The sequence below is a fragment of the Ctenocephalides felis genome, unplaced genomic scaffold (assembly GCF_003426905.1).
Source record: "Ctenocephalides felis isolate EL2017-DRISC unplaced genomic scaffold, ASM342690v1 CF-g0.4_SCAFFOLD_00845, whole genome shotgun sequence".
NCBI lineage: Eukaryota > Metazoa > Arthropoda > Insecta > Siphonaptera > Pulicidae > Ctenocephalides > Ctenocephalides felis.
The window spans coordinates 26,627,467-26,643,024 of NW_020536999.1; the positions used below are offsets into that span (position 1 = coordinate 26,627,467).

The following is a 15,558-nucleotide window of genomic DNA, read 5'->3' on the forward strand; positions in this document are numbered from 1 at the left end:
AAACTCGGGCCTGATCGAAGGATTTTTATTTTTTCAAAAATTTCAATTTTTTAAGACCAATTAACTGTTGATTTTTTACGCAAAAATCTAGAAATTTTATTTCTGATGCTGCCATTTTGTTAATTTTTGCAAAAAAAAAGAAAACCTTCGATCAGGCCCAGGATTATCTATTTATGAAACTATTTTTTTTATTTGATTCATTTTAGGTGAATCTCTAAGGAGTTATGATGGTCACCGCCAGGACCGTTCTTTATTTTTTTTCTGAAATTTTTGTTACTTCAAGTCAAAACATTGTATAATGATGCCGTATTAATATTTTTGTAGAAAAGCGTCGCTTAATAACAGAAAAACAATACTGAAAATTCTCATTTTTTCGTACCTCCAAGTACCCCTAACCCCTTAAGTATTCAGTAATACAGCATTACACTACTAACGTTGGGCATATTCTTAGAAAGAAACATTTAACAGTACATTTATGATTTTATCCAAGACGTGTATTATAATATATTATAATTGCGATCAGGTGTGCAATCTGATGAATTAGTAAGGCGCAATGTCTTGAAACAAAAGACCCTCGACGTTCGTGACTTCGCTTTTAATTACAGATTGTGTTCCATAATCTTGCCTTAAGAGCTTCTATTAAGAGGAACGACAGCTACGAAACGGCGTTATTATCAGTGTTAAACAAAAAATGTTTCACATCGCAGTGCATGAAAGACAAAAATCTACAAAAAAATAAATAAAAAAGTGTGCAAAAACTATTACCTCAATTGTGAATATTTGCTCGAAAAATATTCACATAGAATCATTCCAAGCTTCATTCGAAAGCTTATTTGGACGAATGTTAGTATTATTTCATTTGTCTGTTATTTTCTCAATCTTTTGTCCGTCGTGTACCTCTAATGGAAAGCGTGCATTTACGATACGGTGCCTTTGTGGCAGACACAAAACGATAATCTAACATCATCGTTTCTTTATAAATTTTTATTCTGCGCGGAAAAGCCACGTACAGACTCTTAATACGGCACAATACGTTCCTGAATGGCCGAAGCGTCATCGGGAAAAAAGAACGAGGAAGAAATTTTGAATGGTATCTTTACATGTAAACAGGTGCACTTACGTCTAAATACGTATAAGGCATATACATTAATATATTATATATAGTTACACTACCCAACACACTTGTAGGTATATATGAATTGTTTTTGATTTCAAAATAGTGTTATTGGTTACATCTTTCAAATTGGATAAACTATCTGTGAGCCAAAGTTTGACGGACTCAAAGGCTGACATAAACTATTTGTAGAGTTTTGAAATGTGATGCTGAAGGCGAATGGAAAAGAAAAAATGGCCAGATAAGATAACGAATGAAGTGCTGGGAAGAGTGGGCCAAGAAAGAGCATGATCATTAAAAAGAAAGGGAACTTGATCAGACCCATTCTGCAAAAAGAGTACCTCCTACAAGATGTCATCGAATGTAAAATAGGACTAAAAGGATTGGAAAGAAGAAGAATACAGATGATTGATAACATTTTCGAGTAGAGAAGATACATGGAATTGATAACCGAAACACAGAACCAGGATGCACATGGAAGCAGAAGTTTGTAAAGAAAAATGCATAAAAGTGTACAAAGTGAATAGTGGTAATAGAATGGTTATGGGAATAGAAAGCACGGAAGAGAAAGGGAAACATTGGTTTTTGATGCTCTCACATCATGCACCTGCCTATCATTATTTGTATATCCAATTATACTGATACTATATTGCTAAAGTTTTTAGTTTTCATTCCACAATGTTAGCAAGTGCATCAGCATCAATTCTTAAAAGAAGTAAATGAATCGCGTTTGAAACGTTTGGTGCAATCAATGTTAACATTCTTGTACAATCCTTACATGAACATTTTCTAACATATGGGGATTGCACAAGATAGTTTTCGGAAAATGCACAAGTTTTCTATGGTAACCCATTAAAGTTGGAAAAACTTAAATCATTGCAGTTTGCAGAACTTTTGCTATGTAGTATAAAGATCAACATTTTAGTACCGAAATAAGAAATGTTCCTGAAGGATAATGGAAATCGAAATAGTTTTAAAAGTTTTTTATGTAACGACAAACTGCTTTTAAGTGATTTTTTTCTATAAATATAACTTTGATAATATTTATATAATTAGTCTTCTTTAGCTTTACTTATACATATAATAATTTATATACATATATAAATACATATACAAACTGGGTGAATCCGGCTAACTGAAGTGAATATCTAGAGCCTACGGCTACAAAATCACGGAAAAACCAATCCCGTTCATAATACCTTTATTTTTTCAAGACTTCAATAACTAATTGTATGGGAAATTCATGTGACATTCATCAAATAAAACTCGGGATTATTGCTTGAAAAATAAAATAGTTATTGGATTTGCTTGTGAATAAATCATATATTCTGATTCATAACTTAACTCTCATATTGTTAACTCGTGTTTGATTCAAGTTTGAATATCGTATATATATATATATATATATATATATATATATATATGTATATATGTATGTATGTATGTATAATCGTTATACACGTGTACTGGATATGTGGGCTACCCCTATGATCCTTTGATTTGACTCATTAACCCTTTCAAAGCACATTTAACCATCCACATATATCTTTCTGCATAAACATTTGGATTTATATATAAAATACAAATGTGCCCACACACATATAAATATATATATATATATATATATATATATATATATAATATTACTAAAATTTAACTCTCATAACCATCGAGTAATAAATCAAGATCCTGATTTGAACTTCGAGATTGTTTCTCGTCACAGACGGGAATGTATACAATAGAGTTTAATATATAGATAGATAGATAAATTAATTGATTAAATAAGTATTTATGCAATATTATACATTGCATATAAGCGATATTATTGAAGTATATAAATAATCTATAAATGATTCCAATTTCTTCTTATTATTATTATATTAATTGACAAAATTAATGATTGGTATGGTGTCGTTATAATAAATTTATAAATATCAAATTAAGCATAAAACACACACATACGCAATTATGTATATATATATATATATATATATATATATATATCTAATTAATTTGGATTAATTAGAGAATAGTATTGTTTACGGAACGCACGGTTGAAGTGGATTAATTTTTGCTATTTGCCATTAAAATACAAGTACTAGTCTACTAGTCTAATATTTCTCTGCAACAAATATGCCAGTATCGTTTGCACTATTTGCTATGTTTTTCATTAGCTTAGTAATTGCTAATATTATTTATTTTAATTAAAATTGTACACTTTTACTATTTATCAACATCCATGCATCTAGTTTATAGAATTATTGGAATTCGCAAATATGTACAATGAAAGCAAATAGTTAAATCGATATTTGTGAACGTTAGTTCAATGCAATTACAAAAGCCAATGATAGCATTTGAATAGATCGATATATGAAATTTAAATAAAATTAGAGGTAAATTATCTCTGTTAATATTAATACAGTAACACACACACAAACACACACAAATATATATATATATATATATACTAGCAAACCCGACGAACTCCGTTTCGCCACCAGATGGTTTCGTGAGAAAGATGAAGAATTTTTTTGTTTGTTTTATATTTGAAAAGGAAAAATGTGATTTTATCATACAACAGTAATGAATTTATTTCGATTACAAAAATGAAGTGTTTTTTAGTTGAACTTCTCTAAGTAAATGAAAGTGAATCTGCAAATTATCCGTTTCATTGAAGTGCTCTTTGGTAAACCACATTTTTTGTATTTTGGTCTGACGTTAACACAAACAAAGCGGATGGTTTTCCAACTCGTGAACAGGCAACGTATAACAGCCCATGTGAAAAACAATGATTTTCTAAATAATCTATTTTAAATTTATCCCGCAAACACTAAGCGATTGGCCTTGCGACTTGTTATTGCAAACGCAAGGCGAACTGGAAATTGCAATCGTTTGAAGTCAAACGGCAGACCAGTCGGAATCATTGGTATGTCACCAAATCGCCAGCAATTTTTGATTGAATGGTGAAATTCAGTGCGTGTACATCATTATTCTTTGCGGCAAGAATTGCTCGTTGATTTAACCAAGCATAATTCTGATAATTCTCACTAATGTCATTAGTCGAATTTTTAATTACGGTGCGTGAAGTTCCAGCAATTTTCATTAGGGCACGATGCCATGCACCACTAATTTCCTTAGCTATAAACCTTGCGGAGCCCGAGACCTTTCCAACGAATGCAAAATTCTGGAGTTATTTCGTCAGGAAGGAAAACCCGACTTATTTTTATATATATAGAAGATAATCTTGTTGCAGGTGTTAAACTAGATAATATTTAATATATTTTTGATTACAGGTAGTAGTTGAATAAGTACTGAAAAGAATGGCAGAGAAAAGAACTATACTGTCTAGAAGAAAATGGATCTGACCCGAGAGACGAAGACATTGGTTCCTATTGGGAAGTCGAAAAACTGCTTTTTTCACAAAAAGACTAGGAAAATGCAGATGTGGAAAAAGATAATACAGAAATGAAGAGCAAAGTGAGTGCATCAATATTAATAATAATATATGTATATATACTATACCTATATATACTATACCTATGTAGAAACTATTACTATCATATGTAATTTAGATGATGATTGAGATAATGAGGGAAGGAATAATTTAAGTTCCAATTAATAAGTAGTAACAAAAATATTAACTCATACCATTCGTTAATGTAATTGAGAAAGTTGGAAAAATATGCATGCTTCCCTTAGTTATATATTGCTTACTCTATTATTATAATTATACTCATTCACTTATTACAATAAGTATTTTTCTCTTACCGTGGCACTGGCCGTCGACTGTCGCCCTTCAGTACCTCCGTTTCTAATAACCCCTTCCAGTCTTGTCTGGGCCCTTTTCTCGTCCAGGACTATCCTCCTGGCTGCCCTGAATATCTGGTGGTAGACCACTATCATCACAGTCAGAGGGATGTAGAAGGAACCCAGAGTCGCGTAGATCTGGTACCCAAAATTTTGGCACACCACGCATAAAGGTTCGCCTTTCTCGTTGATGTGTTCGTTTCCTGAACATAATATTTATTTTTATAAAATAACAATCTTATATTAATTAAATTTAAACCTACTTAACTGAAGTTGGTGAAAAAATATTTTTTACTAGGCATAAGCAAAACGTAATGATGCCTAGCATGTATCTTGTATGTTCATATTTATAGTATGATGGCGTATTGTGTGTTGTGTGTTATATCGTTGCTCGTAATTAATGGTGATGATGTTATAAATTATTCCTTGAATAATTTTGCGATTTGTTTTCCTTGTACATACGAATTTAAACACACATACATATTGTATATGCATATAATACAAATGTCTTCTGCTTTATGTGTCACACCATATTAATTGTATGAGCAAAGGCTCCCATTAAATGTTTTTTCTGTTCTTGATTATTATATATTGGAAATAATATTATTTTCAATTTAGCTACTTTTTCTAAAATATTTATCAAATTGTGTTTTTATCTATTATAACTTTGATAATTAAAATCAATGATTGTCATCCAAATGCGAAAAGTTGGTCGTTCTTGTTTTGATGTTGGGCTTGCAACTTTGTAATTGACATAATAATAGCTTTCTGTCCTAAGGCAGTGCTTCACATCTAGAATTGAAGATTTTTATTTTTTTCGCAAAGTGTATTTTCTTATGCTGTAAAAGACAGATTCTTTTGTTCTACTTATTAAATGATTGACATCTCGCTTTATGTACAATATTGCAATTATATGAAATTGAAATATGAACATGCAAAGAAAAATGCGGTACTCGCGTAGATATTGAATTAAATCTTTTCTTTTATTTTAGTGTTACTTTGAATTTTATTAAAATAGTGCGATTAAACCATGCTAAAATTTCTTTAATAAAATACACATCTGAAAAGAAGTTTCAGGAACTAGTATAATTAATATTGTTCAAAAGTAACGAATTTTGAACTAGTATGTTATATTGAACAAATATTGAAATTTAAAACCGCATATTTTCAATTATTGGACTGTAGTAAAATCGTAGGATTTGTTGGCCTGATCTGACGGCCCACCGATGATCTTTTCAAAGGGATTTGACCTACTTTGGTTATGTAGTGCGATTTATAAAATTTTCACTTTTCTTTTTACGAAGGATGGTTCAGTGGCGTCTAGAGAATAGTAGACCTTCCTTTGTGCCTTACTCTTGCACCTTGTCGATAACGGCCTCACTTTTGAGGCTTCATCTAACCCTTGTCATTCAACATTCAGACATCGAAAAAGATTCTTTTGCTAAATCCAGAGTAAGATATATTACTTATGTAGACATTTAAAATTGAATCACAATTGAAGGTTATGAGAATCATGTGTAATAATTGGTTATATAGTTAACTAAGTTCGACCGAACTTGCAGAACTGAGTTTTAGCATTTTTTAACTTTCCTTAGGGTAAGTTGTGGTAATAGTAATGGGCCAAAAATCGAAAATGAAAATTTTTGCATTTTCACGTTTTTGAGGTTTCTGAACATTTTTGCATACCTCAGAAAAAATGGATGTGTGTGTGTGAGTGAGTATGTATGTATAGATACAATATTTCGTTCTGGCGCACGGATCAACCGATTAAAATGGTTTAAAAAACATTTGATTCCTATTAATGGGGAGATGTGCTAATTAGTTTTTGACAAAGGCAGATCCAGTCGTTTCGGAGATACGGAGCAAAGAGTGCAGAAAATAGAAATCGAGTTTTGAGAGAACGGAGCATCCGAATTGAATGATCCAAAAAACATTCAATTGTGCAAAAAATAGCAGTTTTTGAGAAAACTAAGCATCCGATTTGAATAATTCAAAAAACTTTATACTCGCGTGGATGAAAAAATTGCTTTTGAGAATCTTTTTTTTAATATTCAAAAAAAATTTTTTTTTGAATATCGAAAATAATTTGAATTTTAATTTTAATTCAAGCTAAAGTTCTAAAACTCACTTATATGCTTCAAATGAATAATTTTAACTTTGCAATTGAGTTTATATAATACTTAGAAATATTAGACCATGTTCTTCATTATAAATCCGATTGATTAAGTTTTGTGTATTTACTTTTCTGTAAACATAGGAGTTAGAGTATTTATAATAATCTATTTGAAAACATTCAATGTTGCTCGAATATTTCATTATGATACGAAAAGTTCCAGCAATTTGCCTTAAGACACGATGCCACACACCACTAGTTACTTATTTAAATTGAGCAATTTGATAACAATTGAGAGAGCTCATTCTAAATTACTGAAATTTTAAAACTTGAATCATATTTGGTTGCTTTGTTTAGCGATTTTTATTTTGAATTTTCAGAATTTGGATAAGTGCTTTTGAACTCAATCCTAAATAAACATGCTTCAAGAAATTCATTTGATAATATTATCACATATTATATATAGCTCTATGGAATGCTCAGGAAATGAATATGAAAATAATTAATTAATTGTTGCTAATTGCCAGACTAGAATTTATCAGAGATCAAACGTCTGTGCGCTGTGTACTACTTACCTAGTATAAGAAGGGGCGGCAGTGAGATGCAGGCCGCTCCGCCCCAGACCAGTCCGACGCAGAGCATCATCCGCCTCGGCGTCCTCTTCACCCCGTACTCCAGGGGTTTCGTTATGGCGTAATATCTATCAACACTTATCATGCACAAGTTCAGAATGCTCGCCGTACAGCTGAGCACGTCAAAGGACACCCAAACGTCACAAAATACATCCCCGAAGGTCCAAGCACCTAGAACTTCGTACAAAAGAGCCGTCGGCATCACTAGGATGGCGACGCACAGATCACTTAACGCTAAAGAAACTAATAGATAATTACAGGGCCGTCTCAGTTTGCGGACCAGACAGACGGCCACACAAACCAAAACGTTCCCGATCACAGTTCCGATTATCACACAGAGCAAGACTATCGATATTATTATTGCTTGTAATGTTGTATAAGGAGCGGCGGCCGTCGACGTCAAATTCGAAACGGTCAAGTTGCCCAACACGTCGTTCATAAAAGTAGATAGATTGACGTCCAAGCTATCGTTGAGAGACGCCATGCGATGCTCTTGTTACTAAATACTTTGCTTTTCTCAACTTTTAGTCTTCATCTTCTTTCGCCCTCGAATCATTTCCGAAAAGTTGGACTTGCTTCATCTCGCCATTTCGATAATTTTGTTGTTCGCCTGATTGTACGGTGTGGCCATTTAAATCTTCGACAGTTTTCCATTGTTTCTGAAATTAAAGAGAAAATGTCAATTGATGTTCAACATGGTTCAATTAACTGAACCGCAATGAAAATTTAATACGCGAAAACAGGCATTAGTATAAATGTATCGAAATATATTTGATAATGAATATTTTATTATAACTTGAATCATCTGCTGTCGAATTCTATATTCAATATTAACTGTCGGTTTTTGTGCGATGAAGTTACTAATAATGCAACTTCGCCCGCCGTTCGTGACTTGCATTGAATTTGATCACAAAACTTTAATGACTGTATAGTATTAATGAATTTCATACATAATGCAACCTAAATTGTTACAACATAAAATAAAACTAGTGGTGTATGTCATCGTGTTTTGAGGCAATTTGCTGGAACTTCCCGTACCATAATGAAATATTAAATATTAAATAATAAATATTTTTTGGTTATTAAAAAAAAAAAAATGAAACAAAAAAAACTCCAAAAGAAATCGTTTCATTAACACAAGAGATAGTTTTTTGAGTCATTAAAATCGCTTGCTTAGTTCTCTCAAAAACTACCATTTTTCGCATATTTAACTTTGTAACTTCCAAGCGGCTTGAACTGCCTTTGCCAAAATCTAACCACCACTTCTCTTTATCGTTACGAATTCAATGTTGGATTTCGTTGGATGGTTTGGATTATTCAAATCGTATGCTCCCTTCTCTCAGAAACTCGATTTCTATTTTCTGCACTCTTTGCTCCGTATCTCCGAAACGACTGAACCTGCCTTTGCCAAAAACTAATCAGAACATCTCCCTATCAATAGGAATCGAATGTTTTTTGAACCATTCAAATCGGTTTATCCGTGCGCCCGAAAACGTGGACAAAAAATTGTATCCCTACACACACACACATACATTTTTCGAAGGTTCAGAAACCTTCAAACCGTGAAGATATGCAAAAAATTTGAATTTAGATTTTTTGACGATTACTGTAACTTACCCTACGGGAAGTTAATAAAGTTGTTATTTATTGCCGATTTATTATCTCAAACAAAAATGATTGTAAACTTTAGAAATATTTTATATAATATTTAGCAATGTTAAATTCACATAACCCTATCAATTATTTATTAGTGCAACAATATAATTTAAGGGTGAAAAAGATAATTAGAAATCGGAATTACAGCCTCGAATCAGTTGTAACTGAGCTCAATGCGTTTAGAATTTCTATTAAATTGCAATTTGTTTCTCCTGCAAGCTGCACGTCGTATTGCACCAACTATTGTAATCATCTTAGTATGTGCAAACAGAACAATGTCGCAAATGTTCTTGTGATGTCAATGAAGTAAATTACACACATGCACAGAAACACACACACATATATACATATTACACATATATATAAATATATATTATACATTATATTTATGATTATGTACTGCTTAATATGGTTTTCTTTATAGTTTTGCTGTAAACAAGATCATGTTTAAGTCTGTTCTGAAGATCGAAGGTACATACTTCCGAAACGTTGACAAAATATAATAATTTTTTAAAAACCTTTTTACATAAAAACATACATATATAATAGTTGCGAGTTATCCAGCTATTATGTAATTTGTTAAATAAATTAAAATAATCACTTAACTCCTGCGTTGGTTTTTGTTCTCCATTCCAAACAAAATTAAAATTTTTTTGAACGACTTTAATGAGTTCGCACACATTATAAAAGTTTCCACCGTTTTTCTGGTCATTATTTAAAACTTTCAGCATGTCGACTTCACTTTATTGAGGATATAAAATAACTTAATCTTCAAACTCGTTTTTAAGATAAAGTTTCCAACCAATTCTGAAATTAGCCATAGTTTTTCAAATGCATTAATTAATGATTTTCGTTCTAAGCCGATTTCGAATACATTTGCATGATTAAACAGCCTGATGCAAACGTAAAATGAATATAAAATCGTTGCGGTTTATTTTAAATGACCCAATTAAAATGAAAATAGACACTTCATCATTCCATATATTGTGAAACGGTAACCTCAATGTTTTCCATCGACGAATCTTCGACAGCATTGAGATTAACTCTTCAACCATACACATACACAGTCATCTGCATTTATATATATATATATATATATATATATATATGTGTATATATATATATATCTCTTGAGTAAATACAAGTGTAGAATCAATTTCAGTAGGAAAGTTCAAGAATATTTTCCATTTTGTCGAAAACGCGGAAAAGTGTGGAAAAGATATTTTCATGGGAAAAGCGCCCCTCTATCTCCAGAGAGTTGCACTCAAACGACGGGCTATCCGCGCAGTTCAAGTTTTACTAGGAAAAGAAAATGGAAGAAAATATGAAAATCTACGCAAATCGTATTTATTTCTTTTTGATGTTCTAGATTTGAATCTTGATATGAATTTTTTTTTCAATGGTAGATTTTCTATGACAACTAACGAAAAACAAACATTTGTTCCTGCTAAACTATATTTAACACATTGCCTTGATGTAATCTTCTCTTGGGAATAATAAAGAAATATTTTAATCAATAACTGCTTATAGTTTCTTCCATTATTATAATAGCAGTAATATAAAAAAATAAATTAAAATTCTGTCCACATAATATTAATTAAGTTCAATTTAACCATTACCTTAACATAAATATTAAGGTAGAGTAGTGCATTTGTGAAGTTTCTGTAGCTTCTAATTAGCTTCTATTTTCTATTAATTTTGCGAAGTTTATTTTCCTTAGCGAATATTCAAGTCCGCCTGAAGGCTCCTTTGATTAGTTCTCGACAGCGTTTCCAGTTCGAGTTTTTAAACATTCCCAGAAACGCATTGATATCGCGTTTCCAATTAGATTCAGTAGAATTTCACCTCTGAATTCCATTGATGGAGTTTACTGTCCAAATTCTATTTTGTGTATTAAAATTTGCTAGTGTATATAATCCTCAGCGTGTATTGAAGGCGTTAATGAGATAATGAGAATTAAGAGTAAATTGTTTCTTAGTAAAAAAAATTTACAGGCGAATGAAGTAGGACTTTTTTGCTATTGTACGAGATGACATTTAAATTGAAAATAAATACATCATATGACAATTTTTAATTATGTGTATTACACTCGTGATGCACACTTTTATTGATGTCTAATAATAAATTGTAAATTATATATTAATAATAGCATTAAAAATATTTATACTATTTGAATACAATAATGTAATTAAAGTCATACTTCAAATATGTCATGATCGGTTTGTCATTGTAATTAGCATTAAGGACTTGAACCTTTATTGGAGAAATGAAGTAATTGCTAATTAATAAATTCTATAATATTTGTTCTCACAGTGGATTATGTTAAACAACGCCTAAAGAAATATTGTTTTCACAATTTCACTCATCATGTAATTGTATTTGAAGAACTTCACGAAATTAAAATTAACATACATTCATTAGCTGCTTGTATTTTTTTTTACTTTTTCGCTGGCAATACCATCTCATTCTCTGAGCAGCTGTAATATCTGTCTTGCCTATAAAAATGTTTTTCATTTTAATAAATTCAAAAATTTATAGAAAGTACGAATAATATAAAAATTATTTCAATAAACTTGGGTTTCGTACACGGCACAAATGTTTGTTTTATTATTTTCATTATAATTATTTATGGGGACAGGGTAAAATATTCTTCTGATTCGGGCATTTTTTATTAAATCAAAATTTGTACCACGATGTAACCTTAGAATTTAATGACATTCCGAAATAATGTTTCTAGGTGACGCCAACGTACGCCGGTACACACACAACGAAAGATCTCTATTCACTCGACACGACGACTAATCACAATCGACCCGTCTAGAAATGATTTCATCGAAAGCGAATGACGAACAGTTCACAGATTCTTTCCCTAGTCGCGTGTAAAGAAGTTTTATTTCAATAATATTAATTTGTATATAATAGCAAACATGTGTACAGTAGTGTACACACATATGATTTATTAATATTATGATTATTATAAATAACGAGCCAAAAATTGTCGTTTAGTTTGGTAAAATAATATAAAAGGTTCGTACTTCACTATGATTGAATACATTAATAATATAATTTAAATAGTGGTGAAACTTAACAGAAAGTATATATTGCATTTATGCTGAATGGTTGCAATCCGAATGATATAGCCTCTTCTTATATGAATCGTTTAAATAAATCCGATTCTTTGCTACTTATGGGGTTTACAAACTATATTCACCTCGAGTATGTCTCTTATATTCCACAGAACACCATTTATTCTAGTTTAGTTGAATTCGTATGCGTCAGGCGGACAATAGTTGCGATGTATATTGGAGAATAAATGTACTTTCTGTCAAGACAATCGTTTTATAGAATTCAGGGTTTTTGTGTGTTTCGAAATACATAAGTTATAAGGTTTAGATTCTATATTGTGAGAACTTTCCATTGAGTATAGATAGTCTGTGAAACCTCGTATTTCAATTAATTAACCGAAACTGTAGTTTCGCATATGGGATACTGAACACTTGTTTCTCTGAATGACTTGTTTCCCTCTCGATATTTGAACGACACTTGAAATACCATGCCTTGAAATTCTATATGTTCATTTGAGATTTCGTACACACACACACACACACACATATATATATATATATATATATATGTATATATATATATATATTTTGAATGGTTGTAGGTGTAGGTATATATAATAAATATCATACATATACGTATATGTATAAAGACAATTTGAGATATGAAATTTTTTATTGAGTAATAATAATATCTACGTTTATTAATTCGAATTATAAAGAAAAAGTTGTTGCTATTTACAAACTTGTATAAAAGGAATTTTTTTTATAATTGAAGTTTAGGCATCTTACATTTACAATTAAATTGAGCATATTCAAATACTGTAATTTCCGAGTAAAACAGAATTTTATAACATTGTTTCCAATTCTATGTGAAGACATTTTCTGTATTTGTTTATTGCATTATTCTTATATTTGCTATTTATTTGCATCTTATCCTATATTACAGATTATTTATAGATTTCCAATTATTATATTTCACTTCTATTGTAGGAGTACATACTGGGTCGTTGAATATTTTATTATTGGAAACCCTATTCTGTCTATAGACTGACCTGCCACGAAGTTATTTATACTTTGGCCATGAAAGTTTGCACTGAAATTGATTACGATATCTTTCGCGCTCAGATAATCACATTAAATCGAGTTTCTACGAATGGATAGGTATTTCTAATAATAAAAATAATTTACACGTCTGTCATTTTATTGGAACTGGTTTTATCGATATTGTAAAGAAATCCTTATAGTTGTTTTAATGGTATTATTTAATTGGGTTCTAACATCTGATGTCCAAGTTGAAAACTTTGCGAAACTCTCCTATAAAAGAAAGAGTTTTCCATTGGCACGTAACAGGACAACTGAAGTGTTTTTCAGGAAATTCGACCTGACTTAAAAGAAAATGAACGGGCTCGAAACTTTTCCAGATGAAATCTTGTTTCTGCTTAATGCAACTCCACAATGAGCACTTTGTTATGTGATACCCCTACAAAAGAGTTGGATTCTTTGTTATTTTTATTCCCTGGATAAAAGATTCGGAAGAGATTATACATCCACGGATCTTTAAATTTCTACGAGTTTTAGACAAAATACGATATCGTGAAATTATCAGAAATTCAATTCAGTTGATGAAATTTAATTTTGTAAATTGTCTTTCTTAATATCAATGCTGTTTTGTATAAAACGCTTTTGAATACTAAAACCTGAGGCTTACATCGCAATTAGAATTTTAAATGAAACCTAACTTATTGTCTAAGATAATTTTAATTTGATTTGATCATTTTGAACTGCTTTGCTTAGGCACACTGGTGTATTTCATTCAATACCTACATATTTTGAAATATGTTATTATTAGTTTTTGTAAAGTGCGTATGATATTTTGTATGGCTTTTCAAGTTCAGTAGGTTTTCCAGTCGTATATAAATATATATTTTAGTATTGGTAGTGAAATCTAAAGGATTGATCAACTCTTCCAATAAATTGTAAATATCAGAGCTAAAGCACATGTGTTTGCCAAACATAAAATATAGGTGATACAAAACTTTGATTCTTTAAACAATAAATACTACCGCGACTCTAATGAGCACGATTCCAAAAAGAAAAGAAAACTGGATCGGAAACATTCTGAAAACATTCTGGGAGTAGTGGTAGAAAATGATAATGGGTATAATAAAGAAGGGGGTGAAAGGATATCATTAATTTTGTGATGCTCTCATACCATGGACCTGCCTTCAGAATTACTACTATTGCTATTAACTTCCCGCAGGGTAAGTTATAGTAATCGCAAAAAAATCGAAAATGAAAATTTTAACATATCTTTACGTTTCAAAGGTTTCTGAACATTTTCGGCATACCTTAAAAAAATGGATGTGTGTGTGTATGTATGTATGTTTGTTTAGATACAATTTTTCGTCCACGATTTCGGGCGCATGGATCAATCGATTTGGATTATTCAAAAAGCATTCAATTCCTACTGATGAGGAGTCCAGCCGTTTCGAAGATACGGTGCAATAATATTTTACTTGCATTGACGAAATAAATATTAAATTTTTGGAAAGGCAGGTCTAGCGGTTTCGGAGATACAGAGAAAAATGTAAAATAAAAATATTTGACAGTATAAAATGATCATTAGACATATGTACATCAAATTATCAGATATTTCATAGATATTTTAATAATAAGATCAAATTCTGTTACAATTTTTTAAAGGTTTCCGTACCAAGATTTGTATTTTCAAAAGTTCACTTATAGGTTCAAATGAATTTCAGAATCTTAAGAATTATGTTTTCATAATTATACAACTCACAAAGTTGTATACTTCAAATATAAATTATTCTACTCGTAAGTAATATATCCTCAGATGAATTCATTCATTCTTAATGTAAATATTTTCAAGGGTTTTGGGTGATAAGATCGTCACAAACATATAATTATTATAATTATCTCTTTGAAAATATTTAAAACAATTGTTATCAATCATTGATCAATATTTATTTATTATTAACTTCCCGTAGGGTAAGTTATTGCAATGGGCCGAAAATCGAAATTGAAAATTTTTACATTTATCGACGCTTTGAAGGTTTCTGAACATTTGGGCATACCTCAGAAAAAATTGTGTGGTGTATGTATGTATGGATACGATTTTTCATCCAAGTTTTCGGGCGCACGGATCAACCA

The 15,558-nt window shown here is 30.9% G+C and overlaps 1 protein-coding gene across 2 annotated transcripts in view; it reads right to left on the minus strand.

Annotated features, from left to right (window-relative positions):
- LOC113363909 (5-hydroxytryptamine receptor 1) overlaps positions 1–15,558 on the minus strand; it is a 69,216-nt gene that overhangs the window by 1,440 nt on the left and 52,218 nt on the right. For both annotated transcript variants that reach the window (XM_026606393.1, XM_026606394.1), the window contains exons 2-3: positions 7,610–8,325; positions 4,883–5,124 (exon numbers count right to left, since the gene is read on the minus strand). In XM_026606393.1, coding sequence (XP_026462178.1) covers positions 4,883–5,124; positions 7,610–8,150 — 783 coding nt within the window. In that variant the 5' untranslated portion in view covers positions 8,151–8,325. The remainder of the gene's footprint in view (positions 1–4,882; positions 5,125–7,609; positions 8,326–15,558) is intronic.